Raw genomic sequence first — 23,264 nt, forward strand, 5'->3', positions numbered from 1 at the left:
CTTAAATCCCTTAAATTCAAGTTTCTACAAACTGCAAGAGCTAGACAGGAAAATGCCCTCCTGATACATGTCCATCTTCCCTAAGCATCCCTTGCTGGCCATCAGACAGGGGCTGTACACCCCCAGCCAGCAAAAAATTGCTGTTACAGAGACTTCCTAATATGCTAACAAATATTTCAGGCTTAAAAGAATCCTCTTGCTGGCTGTGCTGCAGTATCTCAGCAGTAGTTACCAAGCCACACAGCTGCTGTGTATTATCCCCCCTGGAAGACCTGATGCATTCCTGTGAAAACAACACCTTAAATAACAAAAAAACCCAAAACAACTTACTGTTTTTCTGGTTGCACAACTGCAATTCTCCTCTTCCTTCGTACTGCAAAAATGAAGCAAGAAAGAAAAAAAAGCTAGTTTTGTACCCTTCTGTCCTGTTAAGTACACCCAGAATGCATAAAAAGCTGTGTAAATGCACTGACTATAAAATGACTTTGAACACAATGAAATGGTACTTAATTACTATCACCATCTTTTCTTGGTATTTTTTAAGTAAGTCACTACATCATTAAAACCTACTTTAAGGATGTAATAATACATTTAATCTTTCCTCTGGAATGCTAATATTGTGTTTTATGGGATCAGCATAAAAGAAAAAAAAAATAAAATAAAAACACAAATATTTTTCCATACAGCAACACATATGGATAAGATTACATTTTACAAGCATGATTACCTCCAGCATAATTTATCCCCAGCAATAACTTGTGATAAGGCTGCATAATGTTGCCATAGCAGTATTCTCCTAAATTAGGCTCTGGCTGCCTGATTTTTAACTTAAGCATATTTAACTCTTTGAAAGGGATGATACATTTTAAAATCTGCCTTTTGGATGTTAATTAATATAAACAATGAGGCCAATTTTTCACCTGGTGGCTTGAGATTGGATATGTTGGAACAGGAGAACAACACTGAGTTCTCATAAACTGCCTTCAAATGCAAATAGAAAGAAATTTGTCTTAATATGCACTGGAGGCAGGACAAAACATTTAATGGGCTTAATTGTGTTGTGGGGGGATTTAAACTGAACACTAGGAAAACCTCTGAGCTGGCAAGGGCAGTGAAATAAGGGACAGATACCCTGGGAAAGGGCAGAAATTCCATCACAGAATGGCAGCAATTATTTCTCCATTCAGACGGAGCAGATGCTGTTTTGGAAAGGGGCACCTGGATGGCCTCTCTCTGTCCATTGCACCTGACATTTTAGCGTTTTTGGTGGTTTTTTTTCAATTTGAGGTCTTTGTCCCTAATCCACTCAGCTGCCTGAGTGAACCTGGCTCAGCACAACAAAACCTGGTTTCCCTCTGACCAACATTGACCAACAACCCCTCTGCAAACCCACAGCCCCCTCTGCAATCCCAACCCTTGGAATAGCCTTCCCCAGCACAGACAAACTCATTTTTGGAGGGGCTGATCACAGAGAAAAATACAAACTCCATCATTACAGTCTGGTCACTAATTAGATTTATTACAATTTATTGCAGTATACTTGCAGCCTGGTTATTGGTCTCCTGGATAGGTTGATAGTGTCAAAATGGGATTACAGACCCTAGGAAAAATCCCTGATATCATCTGCACTGCTCAGGTCTCCATGTACTTACAAACAGCTTTGTGTGGTGGGGTGAGGTTATAAGCATTTGCTTCACACCAGCCAACAGGGAAAATGTCCATAGACTCCACATCAACAATGTACTCTGGAGAGGGCATCTGTGAACCTATAAACACAAATTTACAATGGGATTTAGGCACGCGAACACCAAGCTCAGAGCCATCCAAGCATCCATCACAAGCCTGGGGAGGCAAATTATGGAATATGTAAAAATAAATCTGCTTCCCTGCACCAAAATCAGGCACCATTTCATCTTCAGGTTTGCACAGACAGCAAGGATGGGGCTGCTGCATTTACAGTGCAATGTGGTTCAGAGGAAAACCCCATTAAGAGCACTGTGAGGGTGTGCAGTGAAGCAGCCAAGAGCCAGGGAGGTTAAACATATGTAACTTCCCTCAACAAGACAGCCTGGCTGCCCCCTGGATATGTTGTGAAGTTGCACAACTGAGTCAGAAGGACCTGAACTGAATGCTTGCTCTCAATGGCAGGAGAGTGTATCCAGGCTTTCCCAGGCTGGTAGCTGATGTTGGAGAGAGGCTTTTGTTGTCCCAGTGCTTTCCTGAAGCCCTTTTGTGCACCTCTGCCCTTGAGTCCCATTTTTTAAGGGTGAGAGATGGCCAGTCTTCTGTCCAGAAGTGCCACAAATTCTTCTAGGGTACCTCACATGAAACAAGAGCTGATCACCCAGCAGGAGAGAAGCAGTATGAAAATCCCAAGTGGGACACATGCACCAAGGTCTCTGGCACGATGCTGACTCCAAAACTTCACCTTAAGTAGCTTTTTAAAGCAATTATCTTCCGATTTGGTTATTACACCTCCTTTAGAAGACAACCTCCTGTCTTCATTGATTTGGTCCCACTCCCAGAACCAGAGAATTATTTAGGTTGGAAAAGACCTCCAAAATTATGAAGTCCAACCATTAACCATCACTGCCAGGCCCACCCCTAACCCATGTCACTCAGCACCACATCTACATGATTCTGAACACTTCCAGAGACAGTTATTCCACCACTACCCTGGGAAACCTGTTCCAATGCTTTACCACTCTTCAGAGGAGGAAATTTTTCCCACTTTTTTTTCCCTAATTTACCTGATTTCCACTCAAAAACCAATGAAGATATTCCTACTGGCTTTCAGTTCTTTCAAAAACAACTCTTATTTCCTGAGTCAAGGCACCACTTAACTAATCCAATTCAAGTTCAAGTTGCTGGTACAGCAGGGCCAGCAACTTCACCTCCTCCCTCTGCCAATTCCACCCCAGGACAGACAGCTCCAGCACCAGCATGGGGTGATCTCCTAATAAAAGGGACCAAAGGATCAGCAGCTTCCCCTGCATCACCCTGGCCTTGGCATCTGTTAAAACATCTTTGCCTCCTGCTAAAGGCAGCAAGTGTTTGACTGTGCACAGCCAGATGACTGTTTCCTGAGTCAAGGCACCACTTAACTACTCCAAATTCAAGTTCAAGTTGCTGGTACAGCAGAGCCAGCAACTTCACCTCCTCCCTCTGCCAATTCCACCCCAGGACAGACAGCTCCAGCACCAGCATGGGGTGATCTCCTAATAAAAGGGACCAAAGGATCAACAGCTTCCCCTGCATCACCCTCGCCCTGGCATCTGTTAAAACATCTTTGCCTCCTGCTAAAGGCAGCAAGTGTTTGACTGTGCACAGCCAGATGACTACGGGGAGCTTCCCACTAATGTGTGCTCATCAAGGGCTTGTGGTGTAATTGAAACAGTAATTGAACTTTGTGATGGGAACAGCACTGAGGCTGAGGTGCAGCATTTGGATCAGTAATAAACCTGCTGCTCTGAGACTGTGTGGCTGCATGAAAAAGCCTCCTCCTCAAAGGAAGCAGGGAAATAGGTGCTGGTGATCACACTGCTGGAGGAAATAATGAAAAAAATGGAATAATGACATCTGTGTAGATCCATGAATGTCCTCATGGTGTTTCTCTGAGGCCTGCATTGTGCTCATGCACTGTCCATTTAAAATACACACTAGAATACGGGGAAGAGAATGGGATGAAGGCATAGGGCAAGGACACAACTTGCTGAATACAAGATCTCAGCAGCAGCTTAAATTCCCTGAAAAACCATTACCCTCCACAAGATACTACCACATGGTCACTGCTCAGTTTGAACCTGATGAAAGCTACAGTGGGGAGCTCCATTTTCATCTGACACCACAAATCCAGGCAAGGAGCCCACGTAACAACAGTGAGTCAGTGGCAAGACATGCACACAATGAGCAAGCCATGGATCAAGCCCTAAACAGAGCAAGAAATCAACACAGATTCCACTGAAATGTCACCAGATCTGGGAAAACCCATTACTTCATTACTGTAATGGTGTTACTCTGACAAATCAGACTCAACTATTTTAGAGGTCCTTTCCAATCTTAACTATTCTACAATTCAAAATTATTATAAAGTAACCACATGAAATGTACTTTCCTGCTTACAAGCAACAATAAATGAGACATGAAGGGTCTTTTCCAACCAAAATGGTTCTATGAACATTCTGCTTCTGAAGTTTACAGCTGCAGCCACCCTGACCAGCAAAAAAGCAGCAAAGACATATTCACAGCTACTCTGTCGTCCCTGGCACTGCTTCTGCCCTCTGGCAATTGATAACCCTGCTCTCCACTTCCAACATCTTACTGCTTCCTCTGGCCCCAGTCACAGGGGTGGAAAACAGCTTTTTTGAGACTCATTAGTTTCATCTGTTGCGTTTTATGCTGCTCTCTTCTCAGAGCAAGAAATGTCCATGGGAATTGGGAGGTTAAAGGGAAAACAAGGAGACTAGAAACCATGAATTTTACAGGATGGGTAGAACAGAGCAGCAACTCTAGAAAACTGTGAAAGGGGAAATTACAGGAAACCTCCCTGGAGAAGTGATTAACCAAAGGGTTTTCCTCAAATTCCTGGGCTGTGCAGGGAGCGTGCATTATTACTTGTATAAATTCACACCAGAAAGCTTCAAGCTCTAAAATCTAAAATGAACCAGTAAAAATTAACAATGCAGATGATGAGTAATAAAGTAGCAGAGAGCCCAGAGCATCCCATCAGTCCTGAGCTTCTCCACCACGGGGGAACCGCACTGCTGCTCATTAAACGCTCGCCTTCCAGTTTAGGGTTTTGCTACTGTACAAAGTGTGATTTATCACACAATGTTCCCTCATGTCTAACTCAACCTGCTTAACTCCTGAGTTCCTGGTTTATGGCTGCAGCCTGGGCTGTCAAACTGGGAAACTGGGAGGGCAACAGTGAAAGCTGCAGAGGTGCCTGTGATGGATGGTGGGACCTGAGGTCTTCAGTGAGGGGCTCCCATGGAAGCTGGGGAGGTTTGCTGCTTCCAGAATATAAATAATCAGTTAGAAGCAACACTATATTAATGGAGTCAAAAAAACCCATGCCACATTTCAAGCCACATTTATTTTACAACTCTGCAAGCAGGGGATTTTTGGTTGTGGGTTTTTTTTAATGCCTGCTTTTTGCATAACACTGTGCATACTGTAGTGATGTATTCCTAGAGCAGCAAAGATTTCTTTCTGTTTTCTGCAGTCTTTTGCATCTTTTCTGTTTACGACAGATCATTCAATTCCTGGTATTGAGATATAAACCAAGCTTAAAGCATCTATATATCGGAACTCAAAAGAAAGTAGATGTACACAGGGTTTTTTTATGGTAAGTTGTAAAAAAAAAAATCCTTTAAGTAATTAGAAGAGTAAAAGGCAGAAAGAAAGAAATGAGGGAAGGAAGCAACGTGAGAACGTGTTGCACCCTTCCTGCATCTATCCACATCTTTGGCATATACAAGTGAAGGCATCTGGTCATTTAAGAAAAGAAGTTGCCAAAATGGGTCAAATTCCTTGATCAGATGGGTGTAAATTCAACAACAGCCTTAATGAGAATGAAATTTCAAACAATTGTTGATTCCAGCAATTAAAACAAAATATTTGCCCTGTGTCTGGACCAGGCTCCAGATGAGCTTTTCCTACCTTGAGCTAGAAGGCAAACAATCATCTTAGAGTTAAAAAACAAGACCTGCCATTGCACACAGCTCTACCAAAAGCAAACACTCGGGAGAACTATAATACTTTGAGTTACCTGGCAACATTTTTATCAACTTTAAGGGCTTTGATTAGAGATCTCTCCTCCCGTACAAACTGTCAGGTTGGGAATTGCTGTAGAAGTCTCAGCTGCACAAGTGAGGCAAACTTCTGTTCCTAAGATAAAGGTGTATGATGATGGCAGGGAGGAGGTTGTTATCATAGTGATAAAGACCACGTGGATGGAAAGGTGGAGGAACTTGCAGCTCCCCCAGAAAAAGAGCAGGTAAATGTAATTCCTGATGACACACAACTGGTCAATATGTATAAAACTGAAAAGTTGGAGAGCAATTTTGTGCAGAGGATAAAGGACAAAATTGAATGAGTGAGTGAGTGAGTGAGTGAGTGAGTGAGTGAGTGAGTGAGTGAGTGAGTGAGTGAGTGAGTGAGTGAGTGAGTGAGTGAGTGAGTGAGTGAGTGAGTGAGTGAGTGAGTGAGTGAGTGAGTGAGTGAATGAGTGATTGAGCGAGCGAGTGAAGCAGACAAACACAAGCAGCCTTTAGAGCATGTACCTTCCAGGTGCAGCCACATCAACCGTCCTTTCACCGAGGTGATGGAAGCCACACAAATCTCTGCAGGGTTCCTGGGGTTCACTGCCTCCAGCTTCATGTTCTTGGTGAAGCCACGGCTGAAGGATGTCTGAAAGAGGCAGGAGACAATGCTGAAACATGGCACTGCAGCACTGCACAACTTCAACCAGACTATCTGCTGGGAAGCATAAATTTAGCATGGTTTGCTTTCTGCTGGAAGGGAAGGATATCCTGAAAAATGCAAAGGCATCCAGAGTCAAATCAGAGCTGGGCTGGTGCAGCCCATGGTGAGGCAGCTGTGTCCCTGCAGCACATGGGGGTCTGCAGGGGAGTAGAGACTGCTGCCCCTGGAGGATCCCTGGCACAGGAGATGGATACCCAGAGGAGGCTGTGACCCTGGAGAGAGGAGCCCATGCAGGAGCAGGTTTGCACCAACACTCATATGAAAAATCAATGATGAAATGCATGCCATGTTCTACTCCTATCCCTGACTCCTAGGGGACTGGGAGGAGGTTGCTGCTCCACATCAGCTCCAAGGATGTTTGAATCTTTGCCAATGATGCATTTTCTGTTAATGTGATACTATCCAGAAGATTCCCAGATGCTTAAGCATCTCTCACCTTGCTAGGAGAAACCTTATAAAGCAAAAAATCATCTTGCCTGAGACCAGAGAAACCTCTTCAAGCATTCAGTCAAGAAAGCTGAAGCTGAAGATATCTGAGTAACCTTTTCAAGTATGCTTTTCTTCATGGATGGATCTCTGAGCAACCCAATCTAGTGGGTAGCAGCAGTGTCCATGGGATAGGGGGATTGGAACTAGACAGTCTTTAATGACCCTTCCAACCTAAACCATCCTGTGAGTCTATTTTAAGCTCAATGAACAAGGCTTTCAGGTACATTGGCTGGAGTGTAGATGGATCCAGTTGTGCTCATTGCCACTGCTCCTTCCAATGTCCCCTCCTGTCACTTATTCTCAGTCCTTTCCCAGCATCTCCCCACCACTGTCCCTGAAAACACACTAATGCAGTACCTGTGTCCATACCAGGTCTTCCTCACCTTAGATCTCCCTCCCCTCTGTTCCACCTGCTCTGCATCTCTCTGCACACAGTAGCACAGAAAGGGTTCCCTCTCTGAAATGAGATCTTTTGCTAATAATAATTGGGATGGGTAATAACTGCCACTGACTCAAAATGACACCAAACCCTCATCCTATGTGAGAAACTGGAAGCCAGGCTCAAATTCAACCCTCCTTCTATTGGTACTACACCAAGGACCAAGGGCACTTCACCTTGAACAACCATTGAGAGCTCTGAGAAACTAAAAACTCATGGCTTTGGTCTCTTTTCTATCCAAGAACATGCTGCTACTCTCAAACACACCTTGGACTGCCTCAAGCCTTGCTCAGCACACAGATCACCTTCACCCTGCAAAAGCTGCTAATGGCCAGGGCTGCAGGAATGCAGGCTGAGTTTCTTTAAATGCCTTTTATGTTGCCTAACAAGGAAATGCCATTTATCATCACCCCGCTCCTTTCATTGCAGTTCGGTGCTGGAGACTCATTTATACAAAATCAATGGCAAAACAGTTAGGTGGAGTTTATTTTACTAAGCATTTGGGCACGTCAATCCATTCCATAACTGCCTCTCCTTGTTAAAAATCCCTCCTGGGGAAACAGCAACAGCACCTCCACTGCCAGCACCACGTCTGGCTGCACAAGGTGGGATATGCAAAAAAAAGCTTCCATCAAAGAGCCCCTCACAGCCACAAATCAAGGGAACCAGCCAGCCAGCAGGCTGAACAAGTGACAACAGAGCAGCTCCCTCTGAAAAGAATTGTGTTATTGAGAGTGGAAGAATAAGAGAGACATGCTCATCTGGTGAATGTTTCCTTAAGAAAAAAAAAGGACCAAAAAATGCCCAGACCTGACTTTATCTTAGAGTATATTATGCAGAGACTTTTCTCAAGGCTGCCACTGCTGAGAGAAGAGATCCACTACTTGGCAAAATGAAAAGGTGGGGGATGCTTGCAGAAGAGAAATGTAAAAATAGCCCCACTATATTGGTGTGATGCAGCTTCCCTCAGGACTGCTGGAAATCTTTGCTTTAAGTCCCTCCAGGAAGAGGGACTTTATCAGGCAAAGAAATCCTTAGTCTGGTTTGACTCCCAACTCAAACTCTGTTCATGGTACAGCTCCTGTGAGTTTATCAATAAAAAAAAAATCACTAATTCACCGTCAAAGCTTCCAAGCCAGGCTGCCCCTTGGCCACCACAGATGAGGAAGGCCATGGAAAACCACAACTGGTGCCTGTCTCCATTCTGCTTTCCATAAATACCACATCCCTCAGTCCTGTGACTTCTGAGCCCAGTGAAATGCTACAATTCCTACAGAAACTTGGCTGTCCATCATTCACCACGGCACTTTATTTTGCAAAGCTTTCTGTGCTCATTTTAGGTGCACCACTAACATTTAGGTACCACCATCAGGAATATTTTCAGTCATTGATGGGATCTCAACCTCCATCAGCTGATGGGCACATGAAGGAGTTACTGGAAAAGGCAGAAGGCTACATCTGCCTTTCTCCAAGCAATGAATACCTGTCGGACCAGGCCACACAGGACTGTCATTGCCATGAAACAGCCTGCAAAAGATTATTTCAAAAGCTGTGAATCTTAATGGCATCCATCAATCTCACATCTCTGTTGCTGCATCAGGGAAGGACATGAACTGTCCCAAGGACCAGAGCATTCATGAGGGTTAACCATCCTCTCATACGTCTTCAACATTTACATTTTAATACATGTGGTTTGGTTTCTCTGTATCCCTGGGATACAGATAAAACACCTAAAATGTAAAAAGAGGCAAATGATACTATGCAATTTCTTTACCTGAATTATTTTTAGTAGCACTTGAATTAATAGCAATAACCAGTTGAGATCCTTTTAGTGCTGTACAAAACCAGAGAGGGGAAGAAGAGCAGGATAATTACAGATAAAGACAAGAATAAATTTATTTTTTTCTCTTTTAGGGATGGAGACCTGGAACACTCCCCAGTTTCCTTCCTAAGGCATCCTCATGGTGCTTTGGGAGGAACCCCTCAAAGCCTTGCAGCACTTTTTCTGTCCAAGCCATTTTGTTTCACATGGCTGGACAGGAGCAAAAGGAAGAACTTACATTTCTAAAGCACAGGTGAGGTGCTGCCTCAGCTCCACACTGCTTCTGGTAGTCTGCCCAGTCAAAGTCTTGGCCAGAATAACCTGCAGGAGGACAAAACAAAAACAGCCATCAGCCACCACTGCACACCACAGACAGAGGACAAAATGGGCCCCAAGCAGATGAACATCTGAGTCTCAGCATCTCATCCTGCCTCAGTGATCCCTGCAGGGCCAGGAGGGCCCCTGGTCACAACCCATGAGAGCCAATGGCTCCTCCAGCCTCCACTCACACACCTCCTGCATTTAACTGCCAAATCTCCTCTAAAAAGTAGTAAGACATAATTATTTCCCCTATTTTCCCTTTTTGTGAGCATCTCCCAACTGTGAATAAACCCATAACTAATGACAAGTGCCACTGTCCCAGATTTCCACATGCGGCTAGTTATGGACTTCTTTCTCCTGTTTTTAGTCCTGTATTTGCTGGGTTCCCCGATGTTGGGAGGAAATGAGAATGACTCCATGTTCTTAGAAGGCTAATTTATTATTTTATGATCTATATTAAAGAATACTGTACTAAACTATACTAAAGAATACAGAAAGGATACAGACAGAAAGCTAGAAAAATACTTCTCGTGACATTTTTCAGAGCCTCAACACAACTTGGCTGTGATTGGCCAATAAGTAAAAACAATTCACATGAAACCAATTCAACAATCACCTGTAGGAAAACAATGTCCAAACACATTCCAAAGCAGCAAAGCACAGGAGAAGACAATGAGATAATACTGTTTTCCTTTGTGGCTTCTCAGCTTCCCAGGAGAGAAATCCTGGGCAAGGGGATTTTTCCAGAAAATACAACGGTGACACTTTTAGCTGTCTAAAAGGTGGACAAGGTTATGGAGCTGGACATGAGTTATTTGCTGGACCCTCAGGAATGGACAGGGAGGGGATCAGCACAATCAGAAGCTGATCCATCCTCCCTTTCAAAGCAGGAGATAAATTCCTCTCTCTATTCATGTACCCTTCCTGACTGGCTCCCCAGCAGCTCAGGGTGTGTGAGCTGAATCCCATCACAGTAAAAATGTTACAGAAATCTGGAGCAGAGCAGGAAAATGAATGCAGATATCCCGGCAAGCAGATCATCCCTTCAGCCTCTGCTTCTAGGTAAAATAAAGGGATTCCTTTATATGAGCATCTCTCAAGGAGTCCCATCACAGAAAGACAAATCAGACCTCTTCTCATTCACTATTCTTGGCAATTTAGGCAATAAATTCTTGGGACAGAAATGTTTGGGGTTTTTTCATTTGCTTTTGGGTTGTTTTGGGGTTTTTTTGCCTGCCTCTTAAGTCTCTATTTTTGCAGTGCTTGAAACCAGTGAGTGCTAATCCTGTCCGGGGCCTGTGGGTACTCTAATGACATTACTGCAGAACTACTCTTACTGGAAAGTTTCAGGAGTCACCCAAAGGCCAAATTCTCCCCTCAATCTCCCTTCAAATCTCAGCCTGGCCTCCTTTCACAGAACATCCCTAAATGCCTTTTGCATTGATGTTCCAAAAGGGACACTCAAGATCAAATGTGAATGAATCACTTATGACAATGAAAATTGTGACTTTTTTTATAGGCGAGGACTGGAATACTGAGTGTAATCCCCTATCAGTCTTCCAGATCCCAAAAAAAGGAGGTAAAATTTTTGAAAACAACGTGCCAAGCATCCTGCTAAGATCCAAGTATCTTGGATAAGATGATTTCTAGTCCTAGTAATTGCATTCATGACAAACAAATTACTGAGATAAAGCCTTGAGCTACGATGCCTGTCTCTATGGGGCATTAAAGTGCATAATAATTAAAAAACTAAACATGCACAGGGAAGGAAAAAAAGGGCAGTTACTTATAAAGAATGCCATTTTTCATTCAGAAAATATCCTTGCACTGTTTTTTAACTGTTTAACTGGGTTTTTTTAAAACTGTTTTTAACCATTTCTGCAACAGTATTTTCTTCACATTTCATCTCGTTTTTTATCTCAAATTTAAACCCCTCACGGATGGGTTTCGCATCTCAATTTTAAGCTACACAGATCTTGTCAGAGTGGATGGAAAAGGCCATTAGAGGTGTTTAGTGAGGTACAAAAACCTGACTGTGCTGTCACTACACAACCGCCCACCCAGCCCTGCACCACTGGAACCACTGGAAGCCCTTTCCCTTCAGGCTCCAGCAGGAACAGAACCCAGGAGGGCAGTGGGGAGGTAAAAATAACTCACTGCAGCAGCACAGGGAGGATCCCAGGAGGGGAACACACAGGAATTAACTTCACACGAGCCCTGCCTTGTTTGTGGCCTTTTCACAGTGAGGGATGAGGCCGGTTCTGGGCCTTCATGGCCACAGAGCCCTGGAGGGGCTGGAGCTGTCCAGGGAATGGAGCTGGGAAGGGTCTGGAGCACCTGAGGGAGCTGGGAAGGGGCTCAGCCTGGAGAAAAGGAGGCTCAGGGGGGCCCTTGTGGCTCTGCACAGCTCCTGACAGGAGGGGACAGCCAGGGGGCTCAGGCTCCGCTCCAGGAAACTGGGACAGGGGGAGAGGGAACAGCACAGAGCTGCACTAGGGGAGGGTCAGGGTGGATATTAGGAAGAATTTCTTCACTGAAAGCGTTGTCAGGTATTGTATTTGCAAGGCACCCCCTGACGAAGACAGGAATGATGCATATGACTCCGTGTTCTCAGAAGGCTAATTTATTACTTTACCATACTATATTATACTAAACTACACTAAAGAATACAGAAAAAATACTTACTCAATGCTAAAACATAATAATGAAAACTCGTGACTCTTTCCAGAGTCCCGACACAGCTTGACACTAATTGGCCAATGAGTCTAAACAACTCACACCAGAATCCAATCAGGCCATCACCTTTGGGTAAACAATCTCCAAACACATTCCATACATGGGCACAACACAGGCGAAGAAAATGAGGTAAGAATTGTTTTCCTTTTCTCTGAGGCCTCTCAGCTTCCCAGGAGAAAAATCCTGGGCGAAGGGATTTTTTCAGAGAATGTGAATGCCACAGGCACTGGAAATGGTGAAGAAACAACTGCATACTCAGTGCTGGACACTCAGTGCCTTGTCTGGTTGACAAGATGGCTATCAAAAGTTGGACTAGATGACCCAGCTTGCCTGGAGGTCTTTTCCAGCCTCACTGACTCCCAGATTCCATGATCCTGCCCTCAGCTGCCTCCCTCAGCACACAGGGAGGTACCAGGTGCCCAGTGCCTCCATCAGCACCCAGCATTCACACTCTGCCATCCTGGAAGGCTCAGCCCAAGGGACAGCACTGAGAGCTGTGTTTGTACAACTCAGCTGCTGCTCCTCAAACATGCTACACCTTCACTGTGTTTGCCATCAGCTCTGGGCATGGAAGAGCCCAGCATTAGAAGCTAATTCGAAGCAAATATAACAATACAAACCTACTGGAGGTTTTGGAAGTGGCTTTTCCTTAGTAAGCTTTACAACTAGGAGCAGTATCAAAGTGTTTTTCCCCCACTTAATAATAGCTCATAAAACAATGATTGTTACTCTAAAGGGAAGTGGTCTATAAATCCTGCTCTAATAAATATAAACAGAGCTTGTTCAATGTTTATACAGCAGCAGTTAATGGGTATTCATTTTTGGCACTGTACAAGAAAATACTGCTCTCTATTTCAAGTAGCAAATATTTGCAACTCCTGTTCATGACCCATTTACTCTTTGTTTGTCTTCAATAAAGCCCTGATAAGCAAAAAGGAAAGAGAATGGCTATCAGACAAATAAAGGACTCCAAACTCCAATATCCCAACCTGGCATAGTGCTCTGACCAAAAAAACCAGTTGATTTTGAGATCAGAAAACCTCCTTGTCAAGTCTACATTAACCAGGGGTTTGGATGTTTTTCACTTTCCATCTGCTTTCTTTTTTGGTGGTTTTTGTTGTGTTTAGTTTGTGTTCATTTTCAAATAACTCATTCTAATATCTGATTACATTTTAGTAACTCAAAGAACCTGTCTGCCCATGGAAAAGGTTTTAAGGTGCTAAAATTCAGTTTGTACATGCAGCCCTTATACACAGTATAAAAAATAAAGCAACACATAGAATGCATCTATCTGCCACTGGCTCTATGCCTTTTTAATAGCTTTACCCCAGGATTTCTGGTCTCACAGCAGAAAGCCAAATTGGTTTTCACCAGGGGGATAAGGAGAGACTTTCTGCACTTTCTCAGGTGCCCAGGTGGATCCCAATAACCATGCACCACACAAGATCATAGAACCACAGAATCACAGAATGGTTTGGGCTGTAAGGGGTCTGGAAGGTGACCCAGTTCCACCCCTCTGCCATGGGCAGGGACACGTCCCATTAGACCTGGACAAGCTGAAAAATATTCACGTGACAGATGCTTCAGATATGTCTTCAAATGCTGGCATCTAAAAGAGAGTTCGCACACACTTGACCCAAAAAAACTCATCTCAGACAGGCTTTGTGTCAGGATAGAATGGAAATTTTTAAGCCTATGATCTCTTTCAGTTAATTATCCTGCCTGGGCAAGCTGCATGTGAATTTGGGTGGAAAAAACCCAAAATATTCCATTTACTTTGATTTCTAGCAACTTTTCTGGCCAGTATCAGTGAGTGCTTACCCAGGCATTATCATTGCACCTGGGTTTTAGCAGGAAGAGCTGAAGCCCCAGACAGCAGATTTATTTCAGCAGAAGCAGCAGAGCAATCACGGATGCACCATATGCAGCTGCAGGCACAGGGCTCCAGGACTTTGGTGGGAATTTCAAATTACATGTGCCGAAGAAGCACTCTGGATATACATAAGAGGATTCTGAATCTGGTAGGGAATAACCCTTCCCTTCCCTGGGTTTGGCAGCATCATGCTTTTTCCAAAATGAAGGCAAAAGTTCACACACAAAACTTAGCTTCATTTTTTTTTTTTTTGAGGCATTTCTTACTCCCAAGCAACACTGATTTCTGGCAACAGATCAACAACCCAGCCAGCTTCAAAAACCTGAAATTCCAGGGAACCAACACATTTTGCAAGCAAAGAAATATTGCTAGGGCACCACAGGTGGTTGTCTGAAGTTGGGAGTAATTAACTGCACTGCTACGAAGTTGAGGAACAGCAGGGCTGGAGGCTGTTTCTCCTGGATCTGACCTGAAAACTGTTTGCAGTGTGCCCTGGGATTTGTTGAGACAGCCAAGGAAATCCCTCCACACTCCTGGGCAGGCAGCTGTTTTTAGCTCAGACACTCAGATTTGGGAGCTTTGCTTGGCCTCAGTGTTGTACTGACACAGATGAAACAGGGTTTGCCTCTGCAGTGATTGGACTTTTAATGCTCCTTTTGCTCTCTACACTCACAAAGAACTGCTAGGATTCATCCCACAGGAATTCACGAGGATTTCACAAGCCTTAATCAGACTTCAAAGCAACAGGGACATCAATCCACCAGCAAGAAACATTTGCTGAGATGTTCATGGGCTGGTAGGAGCCAGAACAGCCCCAATCACTCCAGAGAACTACTCTGGCTTGAGATACTTCAGCTGATGCTCTGCAGCAACCACCACCACAATTTGAAAGGCAATAATAACAAGCAAATGTCCTTCAGAATAACTCCAAAAATCACTGAGAAGGAATACAAACCCTTGGGAGGTGTGAGATTGACTCCGTTTTTAAGGCACCACTGTATTGGCAAGATCCCCAGGGAATCTGCATGGCAAAGCATTGAGATTTTGCTGGGTTCAGGTCTCAAGTCATCAATGGTCACTTGTAAATAATGATTGTTGAAAACCTAAGGGATGAAAAAGAAGAGACCAAAATCAGGGGTTAGATTTGTTGCAACATTAGGTAACATGGAAAGCTGAAACAGCCAAACCTGGGGATCAAACTACTGAAAATAATTTGCTCCCACCTAAACCTTTTCATCCAAGTGTTTCTACCCAAGAGATCAAAGCCTGAGTTTTAGAGATGGGTGAAATGAAACAATGGAAAGTGCTGAGGTTCAGGGTCCCACAGCTGAGCAGTGACTGGAGATGATCCGGAAGACACCAGAGCCTTCCTCTCTCTTGTATTTGAGTGTGTGGATTAAATATCCAGCTACCACCTCCATTCAGCTATTTGCAAAGGTTTCTCAGATGTGCAGGGAAAATACATATAGATGGAGGGGAGACAAAGACAAAAGAGGGATCCTTTTTTTTTTTTTTTGCTTGCAAGATTAAGATGAACATGCTCATCACCACTGGTTTTAAGTGCATGGAATCAGCTGGTGATGCTTGTGGGAAAGAATTAATTAGGAATATACATGGATTTTAAACCTATTTCTTAACATACTCTCCAGTCACTTAAGTACCACTCTTGGTTCGTTTTTTTTTTTCCTAAATGTAGTGAAAATCAGGAAGGGTTTCCCAGACAGGCTCTTTCCATCCCTCCTTTCTGAGCACTCACCTTGGTCACTGATGCAGGACAGATATGAAATGGCTCCCTCATATTCACTGCCTCCAGCTTCATCCCCACAGTGAAGAAGTGGTTTCTCAAGTCAGCATGGTCCTGTGGGAAGAGGAACATGTGGTGACACCAAGAAGCAGCCAATACGTCTGAAAATCCACCTGAAAGACGTCCATGTGGGTTTTGTCAACTTAGCTGCTCCTATGTTCTTTTCATGCCAATCCAGCCACAGAAAGAGAGGGGACAACCTCAGTCCACATCTACAGCACCAAGCCCATCATACCTGAAGCACAGGGTATGTCCACCTCAGGCATCCAACCAGAATTTGGTCCACAAGGAGACTGTACTCATCAAAATGAGAACTAGGCTGAGAAACTGCTGCCTGAAAATCTCCCATGGGCAGAGCCTCTCCATCTCTGACAGCCACCACCCTCTGGGAGCAACTGAGAGTGGCAAGACTCAAACTGAAGCCCCCCAGGGTAATGCACAAGATGGATGCAAACAGCTCAGCATGGCCCTGATTTACCCTGATGGATGTCCAGCACCTGCAGGGCACCAAAACAAGCACTGGGCTTTTCTCCAAGATGGCAAGATGGAAAGGTATTTTTTTCCAGCCAGGACACTGGAAATGGATTAGAGCTTGGACAGTGAACTCAGACCCAAAATGTGGGCAACCAGACAACATGATGAAGGGAAAACAGACAGCTGTGCTCAAGTACATCCCCAACATAACACTTCCACCTGGGATAAAACCTGGCTGCACCCACAGGCCACACTCAGAGGGTTCCCCACAGCAGCTCTGGGGATGCAGTCCTGAAATTCAGAAGCAACCCAGATTCAACTCCCTGGTGTACCACCAGTTTAGTTTAACACCTAATTACTCCATCCCTTGTGATCCCTATCTAGCAGGCACACAAGCTGCCACCCTAATTCCAGGGTAATGACTGCATTTTGTGTTCATTCAATAAAAATGTCCCACAGTATTTCTAAACCACTGGTGCATTAGCCAATACAAGCATGAAGAGAGATGATGCTGTATTTACCACACACTCACAGACTACTCCAAAATACATGCATAAAGCTTGCCATCTAATAAGTGGTTAGCAACAACAATCCCATCTACATTCATTGCTACATGTGGTATTCTTGCTCTAAAATGATTTTCTATTGATCCAAACTTGTGTTTCATTGTGCTTTCTTTTCCCAAGAACTGTCTGCACTTGTAAGGGCTTAACAACTTCTATTTTGGGATCTTACACTCCAACTGCTGCTAGAGATAAGGATTTTTACAAGCTCCAACCACAGCTAAATGAATAGTTGTTTTCATCCTACCAACCTGCAGTGTTACAGAGCCCTTTTTAGTGAGAACCAAAAAGCAGAAAAAAAAAACACCAACGGAATAATAATGAATTTTGTCTCAAAGGAGAAGAAAATACTGATGAGAAAACTGAGGAAATAAGAATAATGGTCCAGAGCCAAACAAACTAATGGCTGAGGATGGAGCAGAGACATCCAGGAGTTTGAGCATCCTTTTCATAAGGGCATGCAATGATAGATGAGGCAGAATGGTTTTAATCTGAAAAAAGGCAGATTTAGATCAGATATTAGGAACAAATTCTTTACTGTGAGGGAACTGAGTCACTAGGACAGGTTTCCCTGAGAAGTTGTGGACGTCCATCCCTGGAAGTGCTCAAGGCCAGCAACCTGGGACAGTGGAAGGTGTCACTGCCTGTGGCAGGGGACTGGAAGGAGATGAGCTTTAAGGTCTTATCAAAAACTGCCACCTTTAATACTGAAAAAGCTTCAGAGGGAAAAGATGATGGCTGCAAAACTCCAGTATCATTAGCACTGAACTTTAAACCCCTAAAGCAAAAAATAGCATTTGGACTGGAGGGCTGCCTCCTCCTGCATGAGGATCCACACTCTGATTCTCTTAATGCTTGGGGTGAGGTTGTAAAGAAAAGACAACTTTGCAAAATGTGCATCTGGAATCAACATCTCCCCACAAACGTTCCATGATTCAACTCACGCTCGGATCCAGCCTCAATATGTAATAAGCCAAGATCCACCAGAGTACTTAATCATGTTTATCTTTAAACATGCAAGTAGTTTAATCAACTTTTAAAGTGATTTGTTGATTGAGACCAAAATATACTGACACCAAACCACACTGCTTCTCCTTTTTATCTGAACCATTTTCTTTGGTGCTTCTCCTTTTATTTGTTTTGGCTTTTTTTCAAAGGGGAAAAATAATCAGATGGGGGGAAAAAAGCACTAATATTATTTAAAAGTATTTTACTTCAAAAGCACTGTGTACCTTGGGATCAAATCTCCCTTGTCTTTCAGTACAGCAAGCAAATATTTTCCCCATTAAATTAGTAGCAAGAGTGAACTCACAAGGGAGTTCACAGGATCTCAAGTATGTCTCCCTTTTGAGGGTCAAAATCCTCTTTGAAGCAGAAACATGCATTTCTTTAGATAAATGCTGTGGAAGTAAAAATCCTTTCTGTGTTAAATGTCATTTTTGAGATGGAAAAGCTTTCATGGTGAAAAAGCCCTTGTATTGCACCTCTCTGGAAAATGGTCAGGGTCTGGATATTTGATCTGTCTCAAATACTGGCTGAAGAGAATCATCAGAATTTACCAAAGCAGCTTTATTTTTGCAGCCACAAAAGGAAAGAAAAAAGAATCCTGATGCCATTCTCCAGTTCCAGTGCTGGAGCTGCCTCAGCCAGCAGGGAATTACTTAGGATTTGGCATATGCTCCTCTTCAAAACTCCAATTAATTTACATAATTTCTAAGAATAGGTTCCAGAGAAGTGATGGCAAAGCTTTTAATTAGTATTAGACTCAAAGTGATACACTGGATAATGAACTGCTCTCTCTTCCCTTTATTCACGTTGACAGGAAGACGCCTGTTTAATAAAAGCAGCTACAAGGAGAGGACTGGAGGGGTGAGACTTTCTCCTGGTCCCAGCCAGACTCTGCAGCTGAACAAAAGAAATGCCTGACATGATAATGGGTGGCAGAATTCGACCCTTTGCTGCTATTTCACAGCATTCAGTGCCACCAGTGAGGATGTCACCAGCCATTATTTTCTAGCGACTTCTCCAAGTGACTCAATTTCCTTTGAAATGGAGATCAACAGGCAGAATAGTTTTGACCAGCTGGAGCATTTTAAAGCCTCCTGCATGGTGGGCCTTTACTCCTGCTGGCAGTCAGTGCTTCCCAGGAGCAGCCTTGCTGACCACACAGGAGTTTGCTCTGGATATTAGGAAAGATTTTTGCACTGAATGTGCTGCCAAGCACTGGCACAGGCTGCCCAGGGAAGTGTCTGAGTTACCATCCCTGGAGGGATTTAAGAGTTGTGTAGATGTGCCATTTGAGGACATGGGTTAGTGGTGGGCTTGGCAGTGCTGGGTTAATGGCTGGACTTGATCTTGGAGGTGTTTTCCAAACCAAATGAGGCAATGATTCTGTAATTCCATAATTTATACCAGCAGATCGCCTGTCCTGGGGTTCACAAGCCCTGAGAGGGCAATGGAAACCCCTCTGGCTGCTGAGGAGCAGCCAAGTGACCTGGACTGACAATCAACAAGGATGCAGGAGAGTCCCTTAGAGCAAAGTGAAAAATCATGCCACAAAACATTCAACAAATTAACGTGGCACGGGCACCACAGCTGCTCACTCCAAGGGTCACAGTCTCCAACGTGATGGATTACAGCTCAGGGGTAATGAGTGGAGCACTGCAAAAGCCCTCAATGAACGTCTGTCACTCACAGTACAAACCCACTGGCAACAGCCAGAGCTGTCACAGCTCTCACTATAATCCCAAAAAAAGCAATTAAACTCAGCCCCACGCTCACAGCTTCAGAGCAGGGGGTGCGTTTGCAAATGCACAGGCTGTGACCCTCTGGGCCACCTGAAAGACAGCCCTGCTTTGATACACATCTGCACCATGATTCCCATCTTTACATGGCTTGTGTTTCTGTAATTATTCTGCAAAAATTACTGATGGGCACTGCATCCAGCATCACACACGGGGCTGGGAACTGCAACATCTGGAGGTCAACTAACAAGTTAGCCACAGTGCTGGGAGCAGAAACAGGCTCCAAATTCCCAGATTAGGGGAATTAATTCCCTTCCCAAACTCCCTTCTTTCTTCAGGATCTGAGATAGCCACATTTTTTTTTCCCTCACAGCTAACAAGCCACTAGCAGTGCATTTCAGAAATACCAGGTGACATGGCAGCCTAAATGTCACTCTAAAAGAGATCCACAAGCAGATTTAAAAAAGCACTGCAACTCTTCAGGATCTGAGTAAGCTTAGGGAAGTACCTGTGTGGGTGACATGCTTAAATCTTGATAATTAAGTCAGTAAGTATTAGTTTTAGGTGATGGACTCATAAATTTCAAAATCATCCCTGCCATTTGCCCAAGCTGGTAGCTAAATACCAGGTCAACAAATGCAATTTCTTCTAAAAAATGCCATTTGGCTGTAAATAAACTCAATTTTGTCCATGTCACAAGAGTGGAGCTCAGGTAATTTTACAGTGCACTGGGTAAAGCTGATAGAGCAGGAGAACTTGGCTAAGCTGCTTTTGTCTGTGACACTCAGGGAAGCTGCACTCTGAGCTGGTTGCTCTGTCTGTGTTCCCAAACCCAATGAAGGGCATCACTTTCAGATTGTGAAATGTCCATTTTTAGCCCATTCTGCTCAAGACCACTGGAGTAATAAAATTTCAAACACAGCAGCTTACACAGTGTATAGAAAAGAGCAAAAGGCTCTCATTTGTGTCTAATTTTCAAATTTCAGGCTTATTTTCAAATATTCTTAAAAGTCAGGGCTCTTTTGGTCCAGAACAGTCAGATGCACACAAATTACAAAACTGAAACTTCATGCAAAATTCAGAACTAAGTCTGAATGCTGAAAAGCTGTGAGGTTGAGAGGCTGATTAGAAACACTGACCACTTAATAAATTATTGACCTGAGCCTCCTTTAACCTAACAGTGTGAACTACTCTTGCCTTCAGTCCTATCTTTCTTGGTTTACCCTAATAAAGGACAGAGAGGAGCAGGCCCCATCTGGTATAACTAGGAACATATTAGTTGGTTTGGTTTTTATTTTTGGAGAAATCACTTCCCCTCCGTGTTTTCTCTCTAATTTTCCAAGAAACTGGCTGTTTCTAATAGCCTAATTTTAATCACAAAGCTCACGTGTGGGAACCAGTCACAAACACAGTAACAGCAGTGGTTAAACTGCCTCCACAGGAATCTGGCATTTGTTTTTTTTAATTGAGAAAAAGAAAAAAAGAGGCAATAAAGAAAGCAACGCTACCCAATGCATGATTTGCAGATGAATCAGTCTTGTTTGTGATTCACCAACTTCCTTTGCTAAACACGGAGCAATTTTCCCTGAAGGTGCACTCTCTGCAGGGAGACAGAAATCCCTGTAAGGCACAACACGCGCAGACTGTCCCCTTGTTCTGACAAGAGCCACCAGAGAAAGACCAAAATGTAGAGATGTGGGGTGGAATGACAAGGAAGGAGTGCCGGGAGGGAGGTTTTAGAGACACCACAACCCTGAAGCAACGAGAGCCAGCTACAACCTGCACCTAACTGAAGAGCCCCTTGAAAAACTGCAGATGCTTCTGCCGAGGATTGGATTTAGCCCTACGGATTTTAAGCTCCTCTTGTTGAATAAAAAATAGTTACCATAGAAACAGCAACATTGCAGAGTAGCCAGTCGAAATCCAAGCACACCTTCTCCGTATGGCTCGGGCCGCCGCAGATGGCACTGGGGCAAAGATCCCCTCCCACACAGCGCCTGCTTAGCTCTGCCTGGCCACTGGTAGCATGGGCAGAGGTAAAAGAGATGGATATTCATCCACTTGGGGTTTTTTTGGTGTGTTTGGTTTGGGTTTTTTAGCATCTCAGAGCAACAGCGCTTCGCAAGTGCCAGTTGCGTTACACGCCCAGGTCCTGTTTCATGGAGGGTAAAGTCACAAATAAAGGGTGGAACAGGTGGGAACAGCTACTTGAGTGCTCAGAGTGAAACCAGCAGTGTCTCTGCTCACACCCCCTCAACACACAGCCCCTCGACTGTGAGGAGGGACTGAGGCTGCCTGAAGTAACATCATGGGAAGAATTATTACGGAGAAATCAACAGGAATTTGTGAGAGCAGAGAGGATCAGGAGCACATTCAATACACATTATTAGCTGCAACCACCCTGAAAAACAGCTACAAACCACAGCTGCTTTTGCTTTCTTTGAGGACATTAATTCACCTTTAGATCATACAATAGTAGACACATGGAATGGTTTGGGTTGGAACAGGCATTAATGATCATCTTATTTCAAAGCCTCTGCCATGTGCAGGGACACTTTCCACTATCCCAGGTTGCTCCAAGCCCCATCCAACCTGGCCTTGGACACTTCCAGGGATGGGGCAGCCACAACTTCTGGACAACCTGTGCCAAGGCCTCACCAACCCTCCATTATTCTTTATAAATTCTTTCTTCCTAATATCTGATCGAAACCTTCCCTTTTTCAGTTTTAAGCCGTTCCCCTTTGCCCCATCACTACATGCCCTTGCAAAATGCCCTAAAATTGGTGACTTCTAGATATCACCACCTTGTACATGGGAGCAGATGCTGCTGTAGCTGCACATCAGCCTCTGTCAGCAAAAAACACTGCCCAGGGATGTGGAAGGCAGGAGCTCAGGATGTCACAAACTTCCTCACAACAAGGCTGGATGCAGTGATTCAACTAAACAAGGCTCTTCTGCTGACCTCTCCACTTCCTGAGAGACCCCAGCATGTAATGAAGAAAACTACAGATGCCAGAGGGATGAGGAAGGCTGAGGGATCTGGTTCTCACTCATCCCATCTGCTTGGCTTGAACTGCCTCTAGCTTTTCTCTCCTAACCCTGACTTTCATATGGTGCTGCCAAACAGACCCTGGGGGCACCTCAAACAGGGCCTGGCTTTGCCCACCTCCTTGGATTGCTCTCCCAGCCCAAATCCTTGCACAGCCTAGGACAGCCAGGAGGGAGCTGGACAGGGTTAGAGCTGTTCACTGCTCACAGAGCACCAGGCTCCATCTCACCCTTTGGTATCAAAGACATCCTTACTCCCTCTGTGGTGTCCCTTGGTTCTTGGGCAGTTTTCCTTATCTCTTCCACACCCACTCCTCCCTCAGGGGAGACATGTGCTGATAACAGGCTATTGAATGTCACTGCATGACTGGTAAGAACTACAGCATCCCACTGGGAGATGTGATCCCAGAGGGAGGAGCCAAGCATTCCTACCCAGGTATAATCTTGAGTTTTGGAACACCAACA

General features: G+C 44.2%; 1 protein-coding gene across 4 annotated transcripts in view; it reads right to left on the minus strand.

Moving 5' to 3' along the window:
* SFMBT2 (Scm like with four mbt domains 2) overlaps positions 1-23,264 on the minus strand; it is a 108,757-nt gene that overhangs the window by 26,057 nt on the left and 59,436 nt on the right. For all 4 annotated transcript variants that reach the window (XM_039730922.1, XM_039730920.1, XM_039730921.1 and 1 more), the window contains 6 exons: positions 15,923-16,024; positions 15,122-15,269; positions 9,475-9,557; positions 6,285-6,411; positions 1,653-1,766; positions 331-373 (listed from right to left, as the gene is read on the minus strand). In XM_039730922.1, coding sequence (XP_039586856.1) covers positions 331-373; positions 1,653-1,766; positions 6,285-6,411; positions 9,475-9,557; positions 15,122-15,269; positions 15,923-16,024 — 617 coding nt within the window. The remainder of the gene's footprint in view (positions 1-330; positions 374-1,652; positions 1,767-6,284; positions 6,412-9,474; positions 9,558-15,121; positions 15,270-15,922; positions 16,025-23,264) is intronic.

Source organism: Passer montanus, unplaced genomic scaffold (assembly GCF_014805655.1).
Source record: "Passer montanus isolate IOZ18808 unplaced genomic scaffold, ASM1480565v1 scaffold74, whole genome shotgun sequence".
NCBI lineage: Eukaryota > Metazoa > Chordata > Aves > Passeriformes > Passeridae > Passer > Passer montanus.